The sequence below is a fragment of the Pomacea canaliculata genome, linkage group LG8, assembly GCF_003073045.1.
Source record: "Pomacea canaliculata isolate SZHN2017 linkage group LG8, ASM307304v1, whole genome shotgun sequence".
NCBI lineage: Eukaryota > Metazoa > Mollusca > Gastropoda > Architaenioglossa > Ampullariidae > Pomacea > Pomacea canaliculata.
This window is the reverse complement of record NC_037597.1, coordinates 508,126-532,990: the sequence shown is the minus strand read 5'-3', so window position 1 is coordinate 532,990 and position 24,865 is coordinate 508,126. Positions and strand designations below refer to the sequence as shown.

Sequence of the window (24,865 nt, the reverse complement as noted above, 5' to 3'; positions counted from 1 at the left end):
GGCGCCAATCTTCTCCAAGCAAGCCATTTCTCTGCCTGCTGATGAAGTATTAGCATCATGATTTTATGAAAGGGTTTACTCCCATAGCCTTTATCTTTCTCAATACTGCCAACAAAACAGTGAGGCCATTTTATCACGAAAAGAGTGCAAAATTAATGGTGATATGCTCTGAGAATAAGGCGTGCAGCAGAACAAGTTTCTGAAGAGAATAAAGAGCGGCTTCATGACAATCAGCTAAGAATGCAATGCAGTAGTCTAATTCAGATTAAATAATGGTCTGAAGTTTAATAGAAACAGCAAAGCAGTTGTGCAACAGTACGTGTTTTTATTGCATATTTAAATACCTGATTAAGATGGGTAAAAATTCATATACACAAGAGATTCTCCATTGGGGGCAAAAGGATCTTAAAATGCTACATATTATTAAACTCTACACTGACAGATCACACCTCACAATAATCAGTCACATTGGGTCAACATGACACAAAACTTCCACACAGACCTCAATTAACGCACTTTGCTACAATATGCGGAACAACTCAACAGCCAACTATAATTCTGTTTAAAAAATTGAAATATTTTACAAATGGTTATCTTAGAAAATCTAGGTATACACTATGTTCCAAAATGTGTTAAAGTCATTTTCTTTTCATTGCACCTCTTGCAGATGGTGCATCTTTCCTTTGATATAACGAAATGTGGGTAGGAGAAAACCATCTACATTTTTCATACTCTGAGTTCTGATATATAGGTATATGCTGCCAAGCTTCATTCTATATATCAAGAAAAAGAGACATATTTAAAACAAAGCAATAAATACACACTATATAAGCCTACATATTTTCACCATTAATAGTAAGACATAAAATACCAAAATCTCTGGTAGCCATCAAAATCTGTACACATAATAAAAGCCCCCAAAAGCATGTAACTATAATAAATCAGTTGTATTTTCTGTACATGTATGCTTGAATGTTAATTCTATTGATTCTTAGCCTTAAAATGCACGCTACTCTCAGTTGCACACAACACTAGCCTTAAAAGAGTGCTTGTGAACTCAGCAGAGAGAATGCTTCAATTTCCTTTGATGAACTGGCAACTTTCCTGCTGGGCGCTTCAACCTCAAAGCACATGGTACTTTGTGCCCTAATAAAAAGGCAGTCATTGTCAACACCTTTGGTAAGTCAGTGAGCAGACTAGCTATGTTTTGTAAATCTCATGCCATATGTTTGAAGAATATAAATGAGCAATATATCAATAAATTACAAAATCAAGTAACACAAAAAAATCACACTATGTAAACATGAACCTACTAGCTCATGCATGTACATGCTTGCATGAACACACACACATAGGTAAAGGATAAACACTGAAATGCAATGATAGATTCACACATGCACATACAAAAGATCACATACACACACATACAAACTTCTTTGTGCACACATACTTTCATGTACATGTCTATCTTGTGGCTCACAAGTTACATCAAAATAACAATAAATATCAAAAGCTATTAACATTTCACAGCTGAAGAAACAGTGTTGTAATAACCTACATGGTCCCCTTTCTTAGAAACCATCATACAGGAAAATGAAAAATCTGCCAATTCAAACTGTGCTGACATTAAAAAAAAAAAAGTAAATGCAGCTAGCATATGACAGCATAGGAGTTGTAAAGAAAACTGAGAATTCTAGTTATATGGTTCATAAGTATGCTCATGTATTTATCACAAATATCATTTTTAAAAAAGTAATTCACAGGACAGTAATGTACACTGCATGAAGAAGATGCAGTGCATGATCTCGTTACCTGAGACAAAAGTACAGTAGTTGGGTTTATGACTGACCAGTTATGGTTCTGGCAAATGCAGCAAAACTGAAAATCACCTTACATGCTAATCCATATGGAAAAACTTACACTCAGCAATCAAGTCCATTTTACAATATGGGCAACAAGTTCCTGAACTATAAAAATAAGGCTTCCCAAAATTATTCCTGTCTGCTTAAAAATTCCACATCTTTATTTTGGCACATTAGTCTGACTGCTATACATGGCGATGCAAAATTGATCACAGAGTATGGTGTCAGCTTTCTTGCAGATTTTAATAAACACTATACAGGATGCTTAAACTCTTCTTCTTTAAAACTGAGTCAACTATACATAACCTCCTATTCAGTTTATGTTTAAAATAAAGCCAGCACAGGCTCAACCCATGACTTACAGCCTTGTAATAGGGCAGAAGCTGTAAACTATGGCCTGTTGCCTGCAGCCTAGAATTGCCCAGCAGCTTGAGACTTGCAGCCCTTTAAGACAGTATCTCACCAAGAATGTGTCACCTTGCTTGAAATCAACTTGCATTACCTAGCCTGATTTAACCCATTGTGTACACATGGCTTTCAGCTCGGTGAAACTAAGCATGAGCTGATGTGCATCAGGAACTCCCATTCCTGAGCTGACTACTTTCTCAACCATCTCAATCTGCTCTGCTTAAGCTTTAACCCTCATCTGTTAATTAGAGCTTAGTATCTGCTTGTCCTAAAACTGTTTACAGGATCAGCACACTTTTTAAGTCTCTTAGCACTAGCATTAGTTCGGTCCTTGTGGTTTTCTTGTACTTGGCAGGTCATTTTGCTATCTATCCATGTGTACTGAGCACATAAAAGAGTATATAAATGGTATAAGAGTATTAATTAAACTGTACAACGAGAAAATCTAAGTTGATGGAAATAAACCTTTTCTTAAATTCATGGGCATGAGGCTATTTAATTAACTGTCCAAATGCTATTGGAATTTGGTAATCTAAAAATGAAATATCAATCCACTGAAATAAATCTGTTAAAAAAATCCTAATTGTACAATATTGATTGTATTGAACAATACTCAGTAATCAGGTATATATACAAATCAAATTAATAAATAATGCTTCATGCACAACATTCAGAAATGTGTGCTTCTGGAAGAATGACAGTCTCATGAAAACACTCATTCCTCATTCAGTCTTGATGCATAAATATCGGCTGCTTGCTTCATTATGATCTGATCAACAGACCACAAGAGAACAGTCTTTGGCTTTGCTGGAAGAACCCTGGAGGTGTCATTAACAGCACAACTTCAAGACAAGCAAAGATGAAGTAAACAAAAGGATCTATGCCAAACAGAGCTATGGAAGTAAAATGGAGTCATAAAAATCAGGAAAGACATGGATATAAATGAAGCGCATGTCTGTAATATGGGCTAAGATTAGCAGCTTGAGCTGCTTCTGAGCATTTTTCTGGGTTTAAAGGAATGGAGGAATGAAACACATTCTGGGGCATGACACAGAAATACCTAGGTATACAATTCCAGGAATTTACAAATCACAGATTGCTAACAATAGTTTGTGTTATGTGTGCCATGTTTGTGGACAAGAGGTGAACTAGGTAATCTTGCTCTGATTGATTTGTTTGCATATGTTTAAGAAAAGATCTTTCTGTTAAGCTTAGCTGGGGAATAAAATACATGTGCACTAGATAAAAGTTTAAGAAATTAGTTTTTTAATAGAACACCTAATTATTTAGTGTCTATAAATTATAAGCTGTTTAAATTGTGTAATTAAATGGGAAATGCACAATAAATAATAGTAATGTACATTTCTATCAAAATTTCTCATAGCCATAGGCAATAAATGAAAATGTATTAATAGACTTCATTTCTTGAAAAAGCTACTTATACAGGGTTCAAACCTGAAATAAGAAAGTATGCATATTTTTTTTTCCTCTACAAGTAACGGTATGGCATACAAGTATGAACATATTTACAGATTGCAAGCAAACTGTACATACATTGTACACACAGATATGCAGTGGCATGAACACATACATCCATACAACATACTAAATTTGAAAAAAAAAGCGATTTAAAGTGAGATTTAAAGAAAGTTATCCTTTTCTTTTTTATAATGAGCCACTGCCCAACAATTTTCCTACCTCACAACAATCACGTTCCCTCATGATAAAATAAGTTGGTGATGAAAAAATAGAGACCTTTATATTATTTACAGAGAGCTTTTGAGATTAAATACTTAACCCAGCCACCTTAAAACTAATATCTGAACATATTTCCTAAAACATGCAACATTAGGAAACTAAACTCTTTTCAAAAAAAAAAAAAAGGGTTTACAAATTATTCTAATCTTATATACAAATCTGAGAAGTTTGTTCACAAATTATTCTAATCCTATGTACAAATCAGCAAGCAAGTACATGCGAGCTTTAAACAGTAACATGGTATATGTTTGCTCATATGTCTGTGCACAAGTGTGCTTCAGTATGTTACAAAAGCACTCATGATGCAATTGTCTGAATGAACCAACAAACCATTTACTAAAAGAGCAAATCCGTAAATTTTCTGGGAAATGTCTTTCATGAGAAAAAAACACCTCATTAATGTTGCAAATCCCATAACCAAAAAAAAAAGTAAAAAAGTTAAGAATTAAAAACAGCTACAGGTCACCTAGAGCTGGAGGCACCATGGTGTTGATGCGTATGTTGTTGCTGCTGTGACTGACCTGACTGTTGTGCTACCTGCTGCATTTCTTGTCCATTTGGTTCTTGCAGAACTACATTGTGTAGTGCCATAGGAGTCAGCCACTCCCTGGGGATGGCCCGCTCAATGAATGGAATACACGAGCTTACATATGCTAAGCGGTTTACCCAGCTAGGAAGATCTTTCCCACACAGGACCTGAAAAATAGAAAACACCCACTCAGGAGATCCACCCCAGTTTAAATATCAAACACATATTTGAAGAAAAATAAGCCACACTAATATAAAAATATTTCTGACTGTAGTAACTGCTTATTGTCGTTGTTCAGTTTATTGGAACTCTCTATTACTGTCCAGTTTGTGGAACTCTATTATTGTTAACTGATTTAAATGAGTAGATTCGCTGTCTTTTTACAATTTCATGTTTTTTGTGTCATACTTTGGTATTTATGATTTACCAACTTTTGAAACAACGATGAAGACTTTTTTGCTACCTACCTTGAAATCCTAACATATGAAATGGTCATGAAACATGATTATTAAATGGTCAAATCTTATAAGATGAAATGTCTTTAAGATGACTTAATACGTTTTTGTCAATGACCTATTAGTATGTTAAAGAATGCTGAATACATGAGGTAATAAACTAAAACGTAAGAAGGAAATACAGTGCTGCAGTAAAATTGTCGAGTGATGCAACGAGAAGCAAAGAACACTATTTGCTGAGAGAGAGATATCAGTAGGTGACAAGCGGGCGATAACACAAGCATTGCTGGTTTTCAATTCAAAGTAGTTCATGGACTATCAGGAACAGAAATATCACTTTTAAATCACAATAAAGAACATCTTCTCGTATATGTTTAGAGTATGTCTGTGTTTTTGTATGACCATGAACTCACGGGTAGAATAATGTATCTTTTGTGAGGATACCCGGTACCCGGTGAGTTTGCGGTAGCTGTTGTCCACGTAACGCGTGTTGATAGTTGTGTCGGTATTTGTGCTTGTATTCACAAACTTTCTCATAGATATTGATGTTTACATATTGAATGAAATCAGTAAACATTGGCGGACATGTCTGTGTATTTCCTAATGACGTCACAGTTCTACAGCACAATAAACGATGACGCAAAACATTTGTCAACTTCGAAATGATGTAGCTGGGACCACGTGCACCATACCACGTGAGTCCAGTAGTGTATGACATGACAGTGTCGTGTATATGACAGCCACCTGCTTGGCATACAAAGACACCCACCCTTATTCCAACAGTGGGTACGAGCTGAAGTCACAATGGCGGCTACAGCAAATCATGTGAAGGCAGCGGACAGATAGACAGACACAAATGTACAGAAGTACTTAGTGAACAGTCATCTGAACGCTCATTACATGAATGATCATGTTAAATGTCATTTATTTGGTGACATTTCTGCCAGTCTTGGGGCAACTGTGGCTGATGAGATCCCCAGTTTACATGTATTAAACCTGGACAGTGTTGTAGTTGATGATGATGACACTCTCCATGTTGAAGCTGTTTGTGACACAAGGAATGATCATGAAGCGATTATCACATATTTGAAGTTTATGATAATGACACTCTCGACCTTCAAGCTTGATGATTTTTAATATCCGAAGCTGCATATCTTAAAAAAAAACAAAAAAAACAACTTGCTCGTTTGTAGACGAAACTCGAATAACAGTATAAGTGGTTACTTTGAAAAAAATTTTTTTTAAGTGTATTACTTGAAATATGGTGTCTTCATGCAAAGTGAGCAAGTGCAAAATTGTGGGTTTTTTTCAAATTTGGATTTTTTTTTCCAGTTTGTCATTTTGCAAAATAGTTTTTCAGTCACTTGAGTATAAAGTAAGTGTTGGCAACTTCACAATGCTATTTATGAGAGCTTCAAATATGGTCCACAATAGTTCTAGCTTGACAGAAATCATAAACTTCAAACAGCAATATCTCCAAAACTAATAAAGACAAAGACTCGGTGTTTGCTTTGTTTTTCTTATATTTTCTTGTACTTTCATGTGAACAGAAAAAATACTCATTTAAAAAAGAAATTTGTCGGTAACTAGTGTAAGCAGTTACCTGTGTAAGTGCTGATGAGAAATGGTTGCAGTTCTTGTTTAGCAGATGGTACTGATCTCCACGAAACTCTTTTCCTAGCTGTTCAGTGATGCGGCGAATGTCCTCTGCTGAAAAGTCTGTGTAGCCTAGATGTATTGTTTGTCTGCACGGATACACAAAAGTGCAGCTTACATAAACATTACAAAATGATATTTTTATTGCATTATTGCTACAAATTACTTTTCTTTCATATAATATTTAAATACACAATTGAAATGTGAACGTGCAGATTTGTTAAGACTTTATAATTAGAATACAGTTTTTTTCTTTCTCTGCGTAGACATTTCGACCTGCTAATTTAGATGAAGGGAGGTACCACAGCCCAGTGATTGGTGTGTTTGCTTAGACAACTAAACAACTCCCCTGCACACCTAGCAGCTGGGTAATTATCAGGGAGGGTAAAAGGCAATAAAAGATGAGGGCTGGACTCTATTTCAGACATAACCATGCAGTTCACTGCCTAATGGTCACTAGAGTATGAGAACTTTTACCTCCCTATATGAAAAGTGATTTACTCTTAATGTGAACAATGAAGACTTTAACTGCTACTTGTAGTGTCCACCTGACACCTTTTGTCCCATACTCTACTCGACTGTCCCTCCCTCACCTAGCAAGCTACCTGACACCATCTCTTCAGCATGCTACAAAGGCATTGTTTACAAACCATTCTGTTCATGTATACTTTGTTGATATCCTGGCCACTATTTTTAGAATGCCACCAACAGGTCAACAGCAAGAACAAACAGACATCCCAAGTCTCTTTAGCTAACAGCCTTTTTCTACCACTGCAGTCTAGTTCACTTACTTGAACTTAAATTGGTCACCAAGGTCTTCTGCATCTCTTGGTTCAATCTCAAAGATGCCTGAGAAAGGAAATGGGTGACCTCCATATGCATATTCTGCAAATGTAAAAAAAAATTATACACAATGAAACAATGACTAACACAGCTAAGAGTGATAACTCTAAAAATCACCATTTCTACAAAGAAAAGAAATATAAGTATCATGTAATGTGTATTATGAAAGTATGTAATAAGAATGTGAATGTTAAATGTTCAATACCTGTTCCGTAAACTTCTACCCCAGAATGGAAAACTCCAAGCCCAAGGGATGATGTATATTCATTGATCCAATACTGAAAAAAAAGCATTTGAAATACCATAAAGAAGTCAAACTTTTAAAATTAATAAATCAACAGAGCTCATATAAAGCATTTCTCACATCTGTCCTTGTCTTATAAAAAGATAGTAGTTAGAAAAATGCATGCATGCACGCTATAATAAATTCAGGCAAATTATATGGCATGCCTGTATGCAGAAGTAATAGACATTTGAAATTGCTCGAACAGTTCACCTGCTTAACAGTGCATAAAATGTTAGTGGCATGTGGGTGTGTCTGAAGAACAGTTTGATACACAAGACTGTGTTTACCTAGCCCACTTTTCTTCATTTGTAACTAGCACTTGTTTGTTATTGTTTTGTGCCTGACCACACTCTCCTAAGTTATTGGCATTTAGAATTACAGTGATACCTCGGTTCTCGAACGCCTTGACTTTCGACCAAATCGGTATTCGACCAGGAAAATCGAGAAAATTTTGTCTTGGAATCCGAACAAATATTTGGAACTCGAACATCCGAACGTCCGAGATGAGCCGAGTTGAGCCGAATGGCGTTCATTTCGGCCCAGCGCGCCTTGCTTGCGTCATCAGTGTGAGTGCAAAGGAGAAAAAAACAGCAAACAATTGACAAATTCTTCCGTAAAGAAATGAGACAAGCAACTGCAGAGCAAGATTCTGATTCTCCTCAGCAAAAGATACAGAGAACAGAAACACCGAAGAGCAGTTACCTCTGTTTTTATTGAAGAGGACTTTCAAAACAATAACCATCCTCTCCACAGGTACAGTAAATGAAACACAATTTACTGTACTGTACTGTACAGTACATTTTATTTATTTATTTTTTTTTGTTTTTGTTTAATAAATACACTTTATTTCTTATTTCTTGTTGAGACTCATGTTTTTCTACATATTATATACAATTAGGCCAGTAATAGGCATTTTCTGGGGCTTGGAACGAATTAATCCAGTTTCCATTATTTCCTATGGTTCATTGCTTCGGTTCTCGAACAATTTGGTTCTCGACCGTCCTCCCGGAACGAATTATGTTCGAGAACCGAGGTATCACTGTATGAAGTTGGTCATTTATTATTTATCTCTTACACGTTCGATTTCTGTGCATGCCATGCATTTTATTATTGCGTATTACTGTCTGCATAAAATATCAAGACATTCAACAAGTATTTATTTCTATGACCTACCATATCATAGATGTTGACAAGAACTGGTTCCTGAGCCATGTCAACAAGTTATTTTTTGCCGTCTTCTACAAAATATGAACCTTTTATTTAAAGTCCTGCAGGAGATCCCAAAAGGATGCAACACATACAAAAATTCTTGTGGTGACAGCACAACATGGACCACAGATTCCTCTGATGTTTTTGCTCACACCTTGCTGCATCAAGCACGTAACATGGGGTAGTAACATGAAAGTAAGCCCTCAGCAGTGGCAGATTATTACAGGAAATAAGGCACAGGAAAGGTGATACAGCTGTAGTTTGGTAATCTTTTCTGTACAACTTTTCTTCTTTATACCTGATTACTTCTTTTGTTACTGTCCCAAAACTGACGTCCTCCTGTGCTTTAACATTGGCAAAAGGTGATGACCGTTTTCTCAGACTCTGAATCTTAGATGTCCTCCTTCTCCCCTTCATTCAGTACCTGAAGAGAATGGAAGTGTGCTTACAGTGCACACTTTAACAAAGCATCCATTGTCACTTTCCTCCTGCCTTCTGCAGGTTTGAAGTCTGAAAACAACACGATAAAGGCACTGCAGTTTAACCTTACATTGTATTATAATCAACACTATCATGAAAACCCGTATTTATTGTCATCACTTTTAATCAAATATCAGTATCCATTCGTTTAAAAATCAAACATTTGATACATGTACATGATTCTATGCTGTATTTTAGATGATGATTCTATACATTATTTCTGCTTGAAAAATTTGAAGTCAGATTAAATCACTTTGTCCTTTATACAAAGTTAATCTTTTACTTTTGCTCTTTAACGTGTTCCACTGAATTTTTGTTGGGTTTTTTTTTGGAGGCGTTTTGAGCCTACCTTTGATGGAGGGTAAAATGCTCTCTTAATCAACTTTGTTTTCCGCACTTTCAAATGTAAACATGTCACACCACTTCTTCACTCTCTTCACACAAGCTCTCAACTCTATGTTATGGATTCTTTGAAGGTTCCTTCCCCTACTACTTTATTGAAATCTTGTCTGTCCATACTCCTGCCCAAAACCTTTGCTCCTTATCAGACTCGTGCATTCTAGCCTCCCTCCCACAAAGACAGTCAAATGCAGACACAGGACATTCTCCCTCTGTGCTGCTAAACAGTGACACTTTTCCACATAACATTCACAACTTTGACTCCAAGGCTACATTCAATTGCTCTCTGAAAGCATATCTGTTCCCAAAGTACTATCCCTGAATTACTATTCTTAACTCCTTGACAATACTGTCTATCATGCTAACCATCATGTAATGATTCCATCTTACACTGTTTATAGTATCTACATCCCTTCATTCTTTCATCCATTGCTTTACCTTCTACTCTTGTGCCTCATCTTTATGTTGTTCAGTGTGTCTATACGTACCTTACTGTCCACTGGCTGTTACCTTTCATTTATCATTATTGGTCTGTGCAGAGAGTGCCATCTATCTTGTTTGTGGTGCTGCATGTGATAAGTTCACATTGTTATTATTTATTTTGCTGTGCGTTGTCTCTGAATGTTTCTGTGTATGTATGCTTATGCAGAAGCATTTAATGCAGCGGTTTTGAACCTTTTACTTGTGACGCCCCCTGACGAACAAAGGTATGTCCGCGCGCCCCCCTTAGCCAGCAATGCCCCACAGGTTGAGAACCATTGATTTAATGCCTATCTTAAACCAGTGTGCTCACACCCTATATGTTTATACAGTCCTTTAAGTCTGGCTGATCCTGAAGAAAGGCACTATTTAAATCTGATTATATTATTATTACAAGAAACTGTACATACACATATGTACAAAATATGCATTCAATGACACACAAGAAAAAAATTATTATTATAACCTATTCACTGCGCTTACTTCATGAACTTGTACCTTTCATACAACTCATTACTTTCTGTCTTTTTTAAATAATATACAGCTCACCTATTAAAAAAATCAAACAGGAATTTAGGTTTGATATCTAACGTTCTATAGTATATTATAGTTCTTTATTGTTTGCAGCCTATTTATCAAATATAACTCCAATTTTTATGACAAGTAATGACGACATCTCTTGATAAAATCACGACTGTAATCAAACATCACGTATGTCAACAAAAGAGGGAGGAGCGTCATGCAAATCTCAGTCGACCATTTCTTTCCCAATATAACTACGATTAAGTGCAAAGAAAAGTGGAGAGATTCATACTATTAAAAATAAATTTGATAAACAATGAATTTTACCTGCAGAGGCAGCAGAACTTCTCTAATGACCTAAGTTTTCAAAACAAACAAGTATTTCCCAGACGTCGTGAATCACCACTGTATCAAGGCTCATCACCTACCCCTTGTGTAAAACGTCAGTTCCTGTTAAAGTTTTTGTAAAATTAGGAACAGATTTACATAAGATTGGTTTATAACATAACATATATATATATATATAACCACTTTGATATTTCATAAAACAGTTGTGAAAAGAAGTTAAGTCTTATAGAGCTATTTATGTTCAGATTTTATATTTTTATGTTACGGATGGCTTTTTCATTGCTACACACTAATTGATGACGACAAACCCATGCTATCCTGACCAGAAGTGAAAGTGGATGAAAAATGTATTGTCTTGCAAGAGCTCTCAATCTTATTGCTACTAATGGCACCCGCTTCAATGTCCAGAAAGTTGCTGCATGCGGTATTCATCATACATTTGTGAGTAGCTAGTGCCAAAAAATCTAGTTTACCAATATTGATGAACGGAGACATACCTAACGCAGTACATTGGCATTTTAAAATCAATTCTGATATTCGTGAAGGGAGTCATTTTAAACATCTTTCGTGCCCTTGGTCAGTAAAACACCACATTACCTCAGTGGCACTATGACTACTAATGCCTCTTTTGCCGTCAACCTGTCGCAAAGAAGGGAGCAAGAGAGGAACACAAATTGCAGCCTACCCTATCAATTAAAGTTGACAAATCAAATACAAAGTTAAGCATGATTCCAGAGTTTTGCCACTTCATCATCATAACGTACAGATACTAAAATCGCCTAAGTTTTTTGTTTTTCGGTTGAGAGATTCTGATCGACCCTTATTTATGATGTGGCATTATTGACTTTACGCACTGTGCTGAACATTTTATTTTACGTTGTCCCTGTTGTGTGCTAAAGTGACAAGAGATCTCTGCTTCAGGCACAACAAGGGTCACAATCAACAGCTCGTTATGAAGACAAACCTGAATTTCCTGGTTCACGTTCACGATATGTCCACAAGTTGGAATTTCTTGATCCAGACTCTCAGGAAGGCATTCCAGTTTACAGGGTCCTAAACAGAGAAGGAACAATCATTGATGAGTCTCAGGATCCAAAGGTACTTTCACAATCGATTTTTATTTTTTCAAAACTATGCAACACCAAATAGGCATTTTTGTTTTATATGTGCGTGTATGCAAGAAGAAAACTACTTCTTCTCATCTCTTAACTCATAGGGGAGACACAATGGGAGACATCATGAGTGAACTCATGACAGCAGGGTCTATCATACGCCTGTGTGAGAAGGCTTTCTCAGCGGACTGCTGATCCACTTCTTCTCGTTAGTCATCTGAATTTTCTTCTGTTAGCTGCGGCGTCAAACGCCTTCTACATAACATGGGAGAACCATCTTCAGCAAGGTGTCATGCTGGACGACATGACCAAACCACACCAGCTTCTGTCACTTGAAGGTAGTAAACAGTATGGCTTTTGGGAACACACCAAGCATGTGACTAGGTCATGGATGAAGTCGTTCCTTTTTCTTGCTTCTTCTAGGAGATCTTTAGGACTCTCCTGAAGCGCTTTGATCCCAATGCTTGAATGTGTTGCACCAATTCCACGTGCTAGGTTCACATCTCAAAGTCCAACAGCAGGATTAGCACAACAAGAGACTTATAAAGCCTGAATTTGGTGCAGAAGCGGACACTTCTTTTGTCTCAAAATTTGTTGAGCCTGGCTATTAACTGCTGTTGCTACTGTGATCCTGAGACTAGCATCTACCAAGTAGCTACCGTCTTTTGAAATGGGCTCCCTCCCAGGTACTTGGACGGCACCTCCTCCAGCTGTACCTCATTTATCCGGATCTCCATTTTACTAGATGCAGTGGTGATCACCATGACCTTGCTCCTGTCCATTGTAATCTCCAACCTATGTATGTTCATGCTGACAGCAAGCTTGTCACCGAGGACCTGTAACTCGCTGTTGCTGCCAGCCATCTGACCAATGTTGCCAGCAAATTAAAGGTTACCCCCCTTTGGACACGGATGTGGAATGGTCCTGGGGTGTATCATACATGATTTTCTTCAGGTAGATGTTAAACAGATCTGGGGACAGAGGAGAGAATTTACCCACGTTTGGGTACAAAAAGTGACAGTGTCCACTTTTGTGGCCACTGCTTGGTTGCCCAGATATTCCGGCACAGTTTTGTAAAAATTTTCACTATCTCTTCCCCACCACCTTTGATCAACTTTGTTGAGACATTGTCCATCCCGGGGTACTTTCCTCCCTTCGGGATCTGGATTGGCCCAGTGAACCTTTTCCCTCAGAACTTGCAAGTCTATGTTCATCTTCTGTTGTCGTAGAGCAGTGGTTCTCAAAGTGTGGTCCATGGACAACTTGTGGGCCGCATGCATAAGAAGTGGTGTGCGGCTGACAGTCATCATATGTCAGCTAAGTGACGTTTATATCGCCAGACATACTAATTAGTGCAGTATTGATTTCACATTTTTAAATTTTATCGATGCCCAACTGCTCGTTCGCAAGCCTTTATGTCACATTGTGAGCATTGCATCATTTAACTGTGTCATCCGTTACCCTTAGTAACACAGTTCACTTCCTTATTTTTAATTTTTATATACAGAGTATGGTGGACTTTCTGACATCACTCTGAAGCATCTATTGCAATTTCCACCAACTTACTATTGCGAGACTGGATTTTCAACACTTGTGGGACTGAAAACAAGAGAAGCCAGTTGAATGTGGAATTCGACATGACATTGAAACTCTCCAACATTGATCCAGATATGATCAGCTTAATATCTCATCAAGAACAACTACATTCATCACATTCACATTAACATTTTAATTAATAAAGAACTTTTCAAAATATGTAGTTTTATCTAAACTTATTACTATACTACTGTTATAAAAGTACATTTAGTTTTGAATTGTAATAAAACAAATGCGGCAATTTAAATTTGAAATTAACGGTACAGAGTGATTTTAGGCTTTGGTGGTCCATCATATTTCTTACTTTAGTAAAGTGGTCCATAGTTTGAAATACTTTGAGAACCACTTTCCTAGAGGATGCCCAGGTCTGTCGTTAGCAGAAAGTTGTACAAGTCATTGCAGTATTCCGTTCACTATTCTAGGACAGCCTTGTCATCAGACAGCAGTCGACCCTTGCTGTCTTCAATTGCGGATGTTTTCTGCTGGTCCTCTTTGGTGAAGATCAAGTAGGCTAAAGGCCTTGTTGTTATCACCTTATCGATCTTACTGTATCTATTTTCAATCCAGATAGCCCTGCCTACCTTCATGCCTTTACATGTCTTGTGGTTGAATTTCCTGTAGGCATCAGCTGCTTCAAGGTTGTTCAGCTTCTCACTTTTCAGGACCTGATGGCAGTTGCATAGGTTAAGAATGTCCTTTGTAACCCAGGGCTTCTTCTTTGCCTTGAGGCACCCAAGAACCTTTTTGGCCGTCAAGAGCACCTCTTATGTGACCAGAGAGGGTATCCACATTACCACTGATCAGGTTTAAGGCAGCTAATTTCCCTCCAGCTTGTAACTGGAAGAGTTTCTAGATCAAAGTGAATGCATGGGTTGAGAGTGTCATGCTTCACCTTTAGCTTCCATTGAAGGCTCAACAGAATGAGGCTGTAGTCTCTGTTAATATCTGCACCCAAATATACCCTCATTTTTGCCTAGTTGATGCTCAGTTTGTAGTGCCTTGGCAGTAGGATAAAGGACTGTGTTGGCCCATTGCCAAAATGCATCCTGGTTGACCGATGACGGCGAGGATGTCGTTTACAGTGCCACTTGAATTATCCTCACCAGCTGCTGGTAGAACAGTTCCACGTCCTTGTCCCCATCAATAGAGGTGGCAGCATACACTTTTTCTAAAACAGTTCCACATCCTTGTCCCCCTCAGTGGAGGTGGCAGGGTGGCATACACTGGTCACATTGTGGGGTGTGGCAGCAACTTTAAGGGAGATTAGCCTGAGATGGGGTACCACCTAAAAACTGCCCTCACCACCTGCTGTCAGACAAGGAATTCTATACCATGCTCATGCTTGGACTCCTCCCTGTTAAAAAAACAGTTTGTAGCCCTCAAGCGTCTGCATCTCACTGAACCTGGTTCATCGTGCCACTGCTAGTCCCACAAAGTCTCATCTGTAACTTGCAAGCTCGTGAGTGAGCTCATACTCTTTGCCACACTGGTGTAACATATGGACATTCCACATGCTTATGTGTTGTGTTGACTACAAGCTGGGCAATGGGTTGGTGGCAGCAGGCTTGATAGTGGCAGGCTCTTTGATGGCAGGCTTTGTAGTGAGAATGATGCTTCCGATATGTGCACAGATAGGTACTGGGTTTTGGCTGCTACTCTATCATGACGGTTTCACCCAGTGACGCAATTCCCTGGCTGGTGCCTTCATTGAGGAAAGTCTTTTGCCTGAATGCCATGTTATCATTTTGCGCTTGTCAGGGTCTTCTCCCTAAGCTTTTACCTCTCCCATGGCTGTACACAAGGCAGTGAAGCCAGGTTGCCTGGCTGCAAACACACGACTGTGCTGCCTTGGCTGAAGCCTTCATCAAAGAGGTTTTCTGTTGAGCTGTCTTCCTAAACCTTTGCCTTCCGGCACTACCATAAGGCAGTGACACCTTTATTCTCATGGCAAGACCTGTTAAAGAGCAAACACAGAAGATATGTCCATCTGTGAAATACACAGATTTCTTGATCAAGTCCATGAGGGAGAATCGCAGACCTGTTGCTCCTCAATCTCATGGCTAAACACTGTTTGTCCATTTAAGAAGTTAGTGCCAACAGGTGAAAGATCGGCAAACTATTTAGCAGGCAAGAGTCTCATTTGTTATCAGAATTAATCAGATGAATTTCTCCACCAATTAAGAAAAGAGGTGTATGCATAAACATGTTTGCTTGAGTTAAGTAAATTTTTGATGTCACATAATATAAATTTTGAGAAGTGCTATAAATATAGACATATGATGTCAGAAAGGAAAGCCTTGTCAGTGACCTTTACACGTTTGGAAAGTGAATAGAAACATAACATTTTATGTTATTGTTTAGCTGTCCAGAGCCATTGTGGAAAAGATGTATCATGATATGACACTCCTCAACACAATGGATCGTGTTCTATACGAGTCCCAACGCCAGGGCCGCATCTCCTTCTACATGACAAATTATGGGGAGGAGGGAACTCATGTGGGCTCAGCTGCTGCCCTTGATTCTAAAGACCTTATTTTTGGGCAGTATAGAGAAGCTGGTAATGTAAATATTTGTTCTAAAAAGTGTTTAGTACTTCTAATGGCACATGAACTACCTAGAAGAACATAAGTTTAATATTATTGGAATTTTTAAGAAACCTTCTTTTCTAAACAGCTCACAGTCATGTTTACCATGTTAGAAAAAAAAATATATATTTGCATTTTTTGTTGACTATTGCTATTTGTTATTAAAAAGGATTGGATCACTCGGCTATTAGTGTGTCTGATAAGTATGCCTTTTTCTCAGGCGTGCTTATGTGGCGAGGGTACACACTGGACCAGTTCATGAACCAGTGCTATGGTAACCAGAATGATCTTGGAAAAGGCAGGCAGATGCCCGTGCACTATGGCTCACGTGATTTGAACTTTGTCACAATATCATCTCCCCTAGCAACACAGATGCCACAAGGTGTTGAAATAAATTTGTTTTCAGATTGTGAACTAATGGACAATATAAATGAGAGTGCTGCCAGATAGAATGTGGCATCACTCTTGATAATCTTAAAATCCGAGTTTCATTCAGTGGCACAATAGAATGGATGTAGACTCAGGGAGGGAAGGAGCATTTGCAGTGCCGACTACATTAGCATCAGTCAGAGTCCACCACCGATGTCAATTGGCTGAAACCCGCTCCAGGTGACCCCATGTCCAGCCCTTTCCTTTCATCTCCCTTTCCACTGTTCTTCTCCAAGTTTTCTTTGGGCGGCCTCGTTTTCTTCGGCCGTCTGGAACCCATCGTAGGGCGACTGTGGAGAGGTCTGCTGTCTGCTGGCGGAGCACATGTCCAATCGATCGCCAACGCCTTCGTTGAACCTGCGTGGTGATGGACTCGGTTTCAGTTCTTTGGTGGAGTACTTCGTTGGTGATGGTGTTTGGCCAGAAGATGTTAAGTATGCGCCTGAGGCATCTGTTTTGGAAGACATCAAGCTTGTTACTGATGGTTTTGGTCATCTTCCAAGATTCAGATCCGTAAAGGAGGGTGCTGATCACATTTGACTTGAAGATTCTCAGCTTGATCTTCTGGCTGATGTTTTTTGCCTTCCATGTGCTCCTGAGTGAGGCGAAGCCCTGGCTGGCTTTCGCCACTCGGGCTCGAATCTCACCTCCGCATCCCCAGTGTTTGACATTTTGGACCCAAGATAGGTGAAACTGTCAACTTCCTCAATCTCTTCTCCATTTAGTTTGATGCTGTCTTGGACTCTGGCGTTCAGGGGGATCTGGTCTGTTCAGAACTGACTCAAAATGTTCCCTCCAGCGCTGTAGTTTTCCTGCCTCTCCCTCGACGACATTACCGTTCATGTCTTTCACTGGCACATCACTGTTCTTAAACCCGTTGTTTAGCTGTTTGTTTATCTTGTACAGTGTCTTCAAGTCATTTTTCCTTGCTACTTTTTCAGTTTTTCTGTGTAGTCTCTTTTGTCGGTTTTTGTCATCCTCTTTACCTCTTTGTTTAGTTTCGTATATTTCTGTCTGTGGTGTTCCTTCAGGCGTTCAGATCTAGTGCTGTTGATTTTTTGTTTGGCTGACTTTCTCTCGTCCATCTTCTTCCATGTCTCTTCTCTGATCCACTGTCCTCACCTCCCACCTTTGGGTTAAACCCATTCTTTCCTGATGTCAGAAAAAGTTTGGCTTTCTGTCTAAAATTGTCTCACTATTTGTACATACACAAACATTTGCTTATAAGTACTCAATGAAATAGATAAGATTTCAAATGCTGAACACTGAATTATTACTAAAGCAAGGTACTTTGTTGCCTAAACTTAACAAGCTTTAGTAGAAGTCCGATACAGTAAATGTTCTTATTGAATTGAAAGTGATTTGCAGTAGGCAGCTGCTAATTCTTAATTTTATAACTAGATGTATTGATTAGGTAAATTGTTCCATAAACTTTGTGCCACATTCTGACTTGTGGCTCAGTGTTAACTGACATGCCAGAAGGATGCAATTGTTGGCCATTTTGTGCAAAGAAATCCATTAAATTCATATCTATGGGAACTTTGATCTGTATGCTGGTTAGTGTCTCTGTGGTTTCACCTTAATGTTAGCATCTGTATGCTGATTAGTGTTTGTGCTTGGCCTTGATATTAACGTCTATATGCTGTTTAATTTCTGTTGTTTCTCCTTGATGTTAGCATCTGGCGCAGCATATGCCCTCAAGCTCCAGCAGAAGGGGTTGGTGGCCATCTGTTTCTTTGGGGAAGGGGCGGCATCTGAAGGAGATGCTCATGCTGCTCTCAACTTTGCAGCTGTTCTGGATTGTCCTATCATCTTCTTCTGGTGAGTAGTTGTCTTGGCACTGGTAATGTTATAGTGGTGATGGTAGAGGTGATGATGTAGCAGCATGCTGTCTTTGGGGAGTACTTGTCCTGGTAATGTTATAGTGGTAATGCTGCAGTCCCCTGTGGGTTCAACAAAGGCGTTGGCGAGGGATTGGACATATGCTCCGCCAGCAGACAGCAGACCTCTCCACAGTCGCCCTACGATGGACTCCAGACGGCCGAAGAAAACGAGGCCGCCCAAAGGAAACTTGGAGAAGAACAGTGGAAAGGGAGATGAAAGGAAAGGGCTGGACATGGGGTCACCTGGAGCGGGTTTCAGCCGATCGACTTCGGTGGCGGACTCTGGTTGAGGCCTTATGTGCAACCTGATGCACGAAGAGGATTAGATAGATAGAATGCTGCAGTGGTGGTGGCGGTTGTGATTATATAGCAACATGCTGACTTTAGGAGGAATAGGCAGTGTTCCTGCCATCAAAATGTGGTACATGGTTTTCAGCATTAATCAAGGGCTTTAAAAGGTGTGTAGTGTTATTTGTAATTATAGCAAACTTGTTTTTATTATGGTTGATTTGTAACTTTTTTCTTAACTTTCAGTCGCAATAATGGCTATGCCATTTCAACACCAACTAAAGACCAATACAGAGGTGATGGAATAGGTAAGGCCTACATCTTCACTACTTTTGTTACACAGTTTGACTATGATGGACAGTGAGAGTCGGTAATATAAATTTATTTTAAGGAAAGACCAGCTAGTAGCTAAATATCTATTGTGCACCTAGTGTGCTTCTCTTTTGTATTCTCTCATTTTGTTGATGCTACTTTCTAGTTTATTCCTTGTTACTCCTTGAGGAGCATAGGGTGGCAACATTTGTTCATGGTAGACCAGAACTTTCTTTTTTGTTTCTGTATGTGTGTGTGTGTGCGTACTTATTTTTGTGCTGGCACATACTTTTTTTGTTTGCTGAAACAAAAGCTGCTCGTGGTCGTGGGTATGGAATTCCCACAGTGCGTGTGGATGGTAACGATGTCTTTGCTGTCTACAATGCAACAAAAGCTGCTCGTGATATTTGCCTCACTCAGAATCGACCAGTTCTCATTGAAGCAATGACCTACAGGTGAGTCCTCAGTTATGCATTAAGCTGTATTTCCAATAAAACAATATTACTGTTAGTGTTCTTCATGTCCTTATCTTTAGCTGTTAGTAATATGACTCTGTTCTTATGTTCTTATCGCTGTTCGTAATATGAGGCTGTTCTTCGTGTCCTTATTTGGAGATTCGTCTGTAATTCTACACTAATGACAAAAATATGGAGTGTTCTTTAGCCACACTAATCACAACCATGTGGAGTATTATTTAACCATACTAATCACAGTTAGTAGTCTCAAAATAAGAAGCCTTATTTAACCACACTAGTCACAATTTGACAGTAATTTTCTTACTTTCATTGTTTTTCCTGGCTAGTTGTCGGTTAGAAGTTAAGAATTTCACTTTTAAGCATGTTTGTTACAGATTCTGTTATTATCATATTTAATATAATTTGACAAAGATGTTTAATGCTCCTCTTGTGTCATCTTTCAGTTCTGTGCTTGGATAGAGAGTAAATATGTGTAAAGTGTTGTGCATTAATTCTGTTGCCATGCCACAAGCACTTTCCAGTTGTTGCCACTTTTTGTATTTCTTTGTTTCTTTAATGAGTTATCATTTTAATACTTTTATATTTTGGATGTTTTTACAAGTTTTTTCCAGAATTAAGGTAGATATTTAACAGTTAGAGATAGAATTACTGTGTTGCAATATGAAACTTATGAACTTTTGATTTTGTTCTTCATGGAGACCAATCCCTACCTAGTGTGGAACACTGTCTTCAGCTGTACATAAACGGCATGCAAAGTGGGTGACAGATTAAAATTTTCTCCTGCATAGTCAGCATACATCCACTTTGGTAGACTTCAAGGCATGTTTCCAAACCCATCTATCTCTGTTAATGGCACTGTACTCACAGTGGTCCAGGAAGTAAAATTGCTAGCCTTGCAGCACGTTCACCATTCTTTGGAGCAAAACTTCGTGACCATTTCAAATTCATTTTCTACTCTCAAAGATCTTCTTTCTAGTTGTTTTGACCACTCTCTCGTGGTTCAACTTTACACAGTCCTCTGCAGCAAGGACATTGTTTTCATTTGGGCAATATCCGAGCGGACCAGGCCACCAAAGTCGGTTGCCAGTCTCCTGGTCAATTGCAGTCACAACTTTATTTGTCCCAGTAGGCAATTTGAACATGGGAAGGTACTCTAGTTACAAAGTAAAAGTTAGAAATAAAAGTAAGAATAAAGTTCCTTGCAAGGTGCAGTGTTAAAAGATGTCAACATGAAAAATATTAGCAATGAAAAAAGAAGGCAAGTGACAATTACATATATAATACAAAACAAACACCAAACGTACATCAAGAATAATCATGTGCGCACCTACAGCATCACACACATACACCACTGACACTTCGTCTGAGGTTGAGCAGCTGGACCACAGATGGCACAAATGATGTCAGTTGTCTATTACTTTTACATATCAGCATGGAATAATGTTTTCCTGAGCTTAATAATACAAATTCTCTTGCTACTCCATGTTCAGGTATTGAGAAGATGTGTGATGCTTTGCTTACTATTTGTTGATCACAGAAAGAAGCTAAATCCTTCTGTTTGATAACAATGATCTTAGAACAGATGTAGACAATACTGTTCAGACTATTCCTATCATGGACAGAGAGATTATGAAACCAGCAGACAAATGAAAAAGATAAAAGACTCAATAAACGACTGGTAGAAACGGCCTATGATTGCTTGACTAACTGAAAATTTATTGAGCTTACACAGAAGGTACATTCTTTGTTGGCCATGTTTAACGATGTGTTCGGTGTGTAAATTCCATTTGAGCTCACAATCAAAAATAGTTCCCAGGTACCTGAAAGAGTTGACAGTTTCTACAAGTTTGCTATGTATCACACTGGCAGCAACAAAATCCGCTTTGATTCTCCTAAAGTCTATATTTACTACTTTTGTTTTGTCTACATTTAACTCCGCCCAACTGAACAGCACAACAGTGCAAGACACGCCTACAGATCCCATCAGCCCCTGTGACTTGTTGACCATGACCCACTATAGCTATATATATATATACTTGAGAAATATATACATATATACTTGAGAAATTACTATGTCGTTATCATAGACATGTGATTGTCTGAGTTCACTAACTTTATTGGAAGAATCCAGATCCAAAAAACCGCCAGTAATTTTTTGCAGCAGGCATTTTGTTTTTCCTATTTAGAGCTGTCCCATTAGCAGCTATTGTTTTATTTTTAAAGAGGATATGGCTTTACCATCAGATTTAAAGTTTTGTGTTTTGTTTGATTCTGGTTTAAGGTTCAGTTTACTGGTGGCTTTTTCAGTTACAATGCTCCTTCTTTACCTATTACTTACCATTTTATGTTATTCTTGCTTCTTATGTTGGCTTTTATTAATGAAGATGTTATTATTATTTAACCTAGGGGGTTTTTTTCCTAAACTTTTTAGTGTATGATTATGTTCTCTCACCCTGATATAGTTTCAGTAGCTGGCACAATGACAATGACCAACTTTATTGTCCCAGTGGGTGATTTGAACAAAAGTAGAAGTTGAAAATAAGGTGCAGTGTTAAAGATGTCAACAGTGAAAAATATTAGCAAATGAGAAAAAAAAAATATATGGGCAAGTGACAATTATATATATATAATACAGACAAACTTACATCAAGGATATCCATGTGTGTTCGTGCAGCATCACACACACACCACTGACAATTCATCTGAGGTTGGATTCTTTGGACAGTGTCAACCAACCAACTAACAATCACAGTTAATTCTTTATACACCTTCTTTAACATTACTCATTTTAGTACTGAGTTATTTTGTGTGTTATTTTCGATTACATGATCACATAGTGCTGTATTATCATTTTCGCCCATGTTCTGTCATGGTCCTTAGGATTGGACATCATAGCACATCCGATGATAGCTCAGCCTACCGGTCAGTAGATGAAGTCAGTTACTGGGACCAGCAGGATAATCCCATCACCAGACTACGCCATTTTATGGTCTTGCAAAAGTGGTGGAACGATGATGCAGAACAGAATTGGAAAATGGAGTCCAGGAAGATGGTCAGTATTAAAGAGTGATTGATGATGTGTGAATGATGCATTCTCCTTGAGGACAAACAGTCTTGTGTTAAACAGTATTTTGCAAATGAGGCTTTCATGATTTTAAGCACATCATTAGTCTTTATAGTTTTCTTAAGACAGGATTCTGAATCTCAGTGGAATGGGAATTTGTGTGTTGTTTTAAAGTGAGAGATTTCACAAGTTATGTGGGAACTTAATTAGTCTAAGGTTGCTCAGAAAGCAGAAGAGTCAAATGCAGAAGACATTGACCACAAGATGGCTAATATCAACCCTAAGGAAGAAAAGACATATTTATTACAAGTGAAATATTGTTTCCATGTTTCTCAGGCTTTGAGATGATAAAAATGTCAGTTCCTTTATTAGAGTGGTCTTGACAGCTTTATCTTCTTTTTACTTCCTTAGCCATCGATCTATATAGCAGATTCAGATCTTTATAATTTCTATAACTACATAAACTTAAAATACATTTTCAAAGATTCGCTTTTTGTTTTTCAGGTGATGAAGGCTTTTGCTGAAGCAGAAGGGCGAAAAAAGCCAAGTCCTGATTCAATGTTTCACGATGTGTACACTGACATGCACCCAAGTCTGAAGGAGCAGATGCAGGCCATGAAAAAGCATGTCACAGAACACAAAGAACATTACCCATTGGAGCAGTACGATAAAATGACATAAAATGGTTTGCTGTGGTAGCACAATACAGTCCTTGCCCGACTGCACAGGGACTGATTGATATTTACATAGCTACTACAACTCTACAGCTAAACATTTCATAGTGCAACTGGTTTGCACAGAATACTGACCTTGTAAGCTGTACAACAGATGGAAATTTTCTGCTGGACTCTCGATTTATAGAGTGATTGCTTAGTGTGACTGGTGTACAAGATAGATTACACAATTACACAACAATGTTACGTTGTAAATCTGCAAAGTGAGCTAGAGGCATGAATCTCTGCAATGTAGAAAGGATACACATTAATGTGCAAAAATATTTAAAAAACATAAGACATGAATGAAGAACGGGTTTTTAAAGAATCTCCTGTGAAAGATAGTTTTCAGGGACCACACCAAACCTTTAAACATTCCTGCTTTTGCATAATAATAACAATAATAATAATATTGAGATTTTGATAGTGTCTTTCCCTTAATCAAGGCTCTTCAAAAACAACGCAATCCAGTAATAACTACTATGGGCACCAGGTTTTTAATTCAGGAACTGAGGAAGTATGAGTTATAATGAAGAAGTCAAGAAAATCCACAGAGCAAGAGGCAGAATAAAGACACATTTCATCAGGAGTGCAGTGGACGTGTACAATGCACAAATCCAAAATCTAAATGTGGCAGGAAATTTAGTGCTGAAATGCAAAGCCTATAGAAGAGGGAAGTGTTAATAGATCAAAAATAACAAGTTTAAATTGCAGAGAAAAAGCAGTCTCACCTTTGTCACCGTGATGTAATCAGTTCCCATCAAACAAACAAACAAACAAAAACTGGAAAAGATGACCCCGACAATAGGCTGAAGAAGAGACCATTAGTGGAAGGTGTTTTCTACAGGTGGAAACCACTAAGTGCAGCCACAGAACAATCAAATACAAAAAGCACAAGGCAGCAGAAAACACCAAAGTTGATGTTGATCTTTGGATCACACAAACTTTTAAAAAATAGCACAAAGCCATCCCCGGCAGCCAGGAAGGGACACTACTTTCATCAACCATACAAACCAACGCCATTGGCAAGAACTACCAGCTTTCACATTTGCTCTGGTGTGACACTGACCTCACAGAGTATAGACATTTTTGCTTCTGTTTCCTGTTGAAGCCTCTCTGAGTGAGCCAGCCTACACGTTTCTCTTGTTCATTCTCTCTTGTCATGAACCTGC

At 38.3% G+C, this 24,865-nt stretch overlaps 2 protein-coding genes across 2 annotated transcripts; one reads left to right on the top strand and one right to left on the bottom strand.

The window, feature by feature from the left end:
- Positions 1-305: 305 nt before the first annotated feature.
- On the bottom strand, positions 306-11,340 carry LOC112570575 (deubiquitinase DESI2-like). Its single transcript, XM_025249086.1, has 7 exons — positions 11,215-11,340; positions 8,971-9,516; positions 7,717-7,789; positions 7,460-7,553; positions 6,616-6,757; positions 4,550-4,724; positions 306-1,146 (listed from the first exon to the last, which is right to left on the bottom strand). The coding sequence occupies exons 2-7, from the start codon at positions 9,007-9,009 to the stop codon at positions 1,058-1,060; spliced, it is 612 nt and encodes a 203-aa protein (XP_025104871.1). The 5' UTR covers positions 9,010-9,516; positions 11,215-11,340; the 3' UTR covers positions 306-1,057.
- Positions 11,341-11,515: 175 nt separating this feature from the next.
- On the top strand, positions 11,516-23,999 carry LOC112570590 (2-oxoisovalerate dehydrogenase subunit alpha, mitochondrial-like). The gene is made up of 9 exons (XM_025249109.1): positions 11,516-11,676; positions 12,157-12,333; positions 16,305-16,500; positions 16,749-16,910; positions 18,634-18,778; positions 19,375-19,436; positions 19,754-19,895; positions 22,797-22,968; positions 23,485-23,999. Exons 1-9 carry the CDS (start codon positions 11,581-11,583, stop codon positions 23,659-23,661), a joined length of 1,329 nt encoding a protein of 442 aa, XP_025104894.1. The 5' UTR covers positions 11,516-11,580; the 3' UTR covers positions 23,662-23,999.
- The last annotated feature ends 866 nt before the right edge of the window (positions 24,000-24,865 follow it).

Excerpts from the sequence above, each read along its gene's own strand:
- LOC112570575 (XM_025249086.1), bottom strand. The coding sequence starts at position 9,009 with ATGGCTCAGGAACCAGTTCTTGTCAACATCTATGATATG. Across the intron at positions 7,554-7,716 it reads GGTAGAAGTTTACGGAACAG|AATATGCATATGGAGGTCAC; the intron begins GTATTGAACATT and ends TTACATTTGCAG. Across the intron at positions 4,725-6,615 it reads TCTCATCAGCACTTACACAG|GTCCTGTGTGGGAAAGATCT; the intron begins GTAACTGCTTAC and ends TCTATTTTTCAG.
- LOC112570590 (XM_025249109.1), top strand. The coding sequence starts at position 11,581 with ATGTATTGTCTTGCAAGAGCTCTCAATCTTATTGCTACTAATGGCACC. Across the intron at positions 11,677-12,156 it reads GCGGTATTCATCATACATTT|GCACAACAAGGGTCACAATC; the intron begins GTGAGTAGCTAG and ends TCTCTGCTTCAG. Across the intron at positions 19,896-22,796 it reads ATTGAAGCAATGACCTACAG|GATTGGACATCATAGCACAT; the intron begins GTGAGTCCTCAG and ends CATGGTCCTTAG.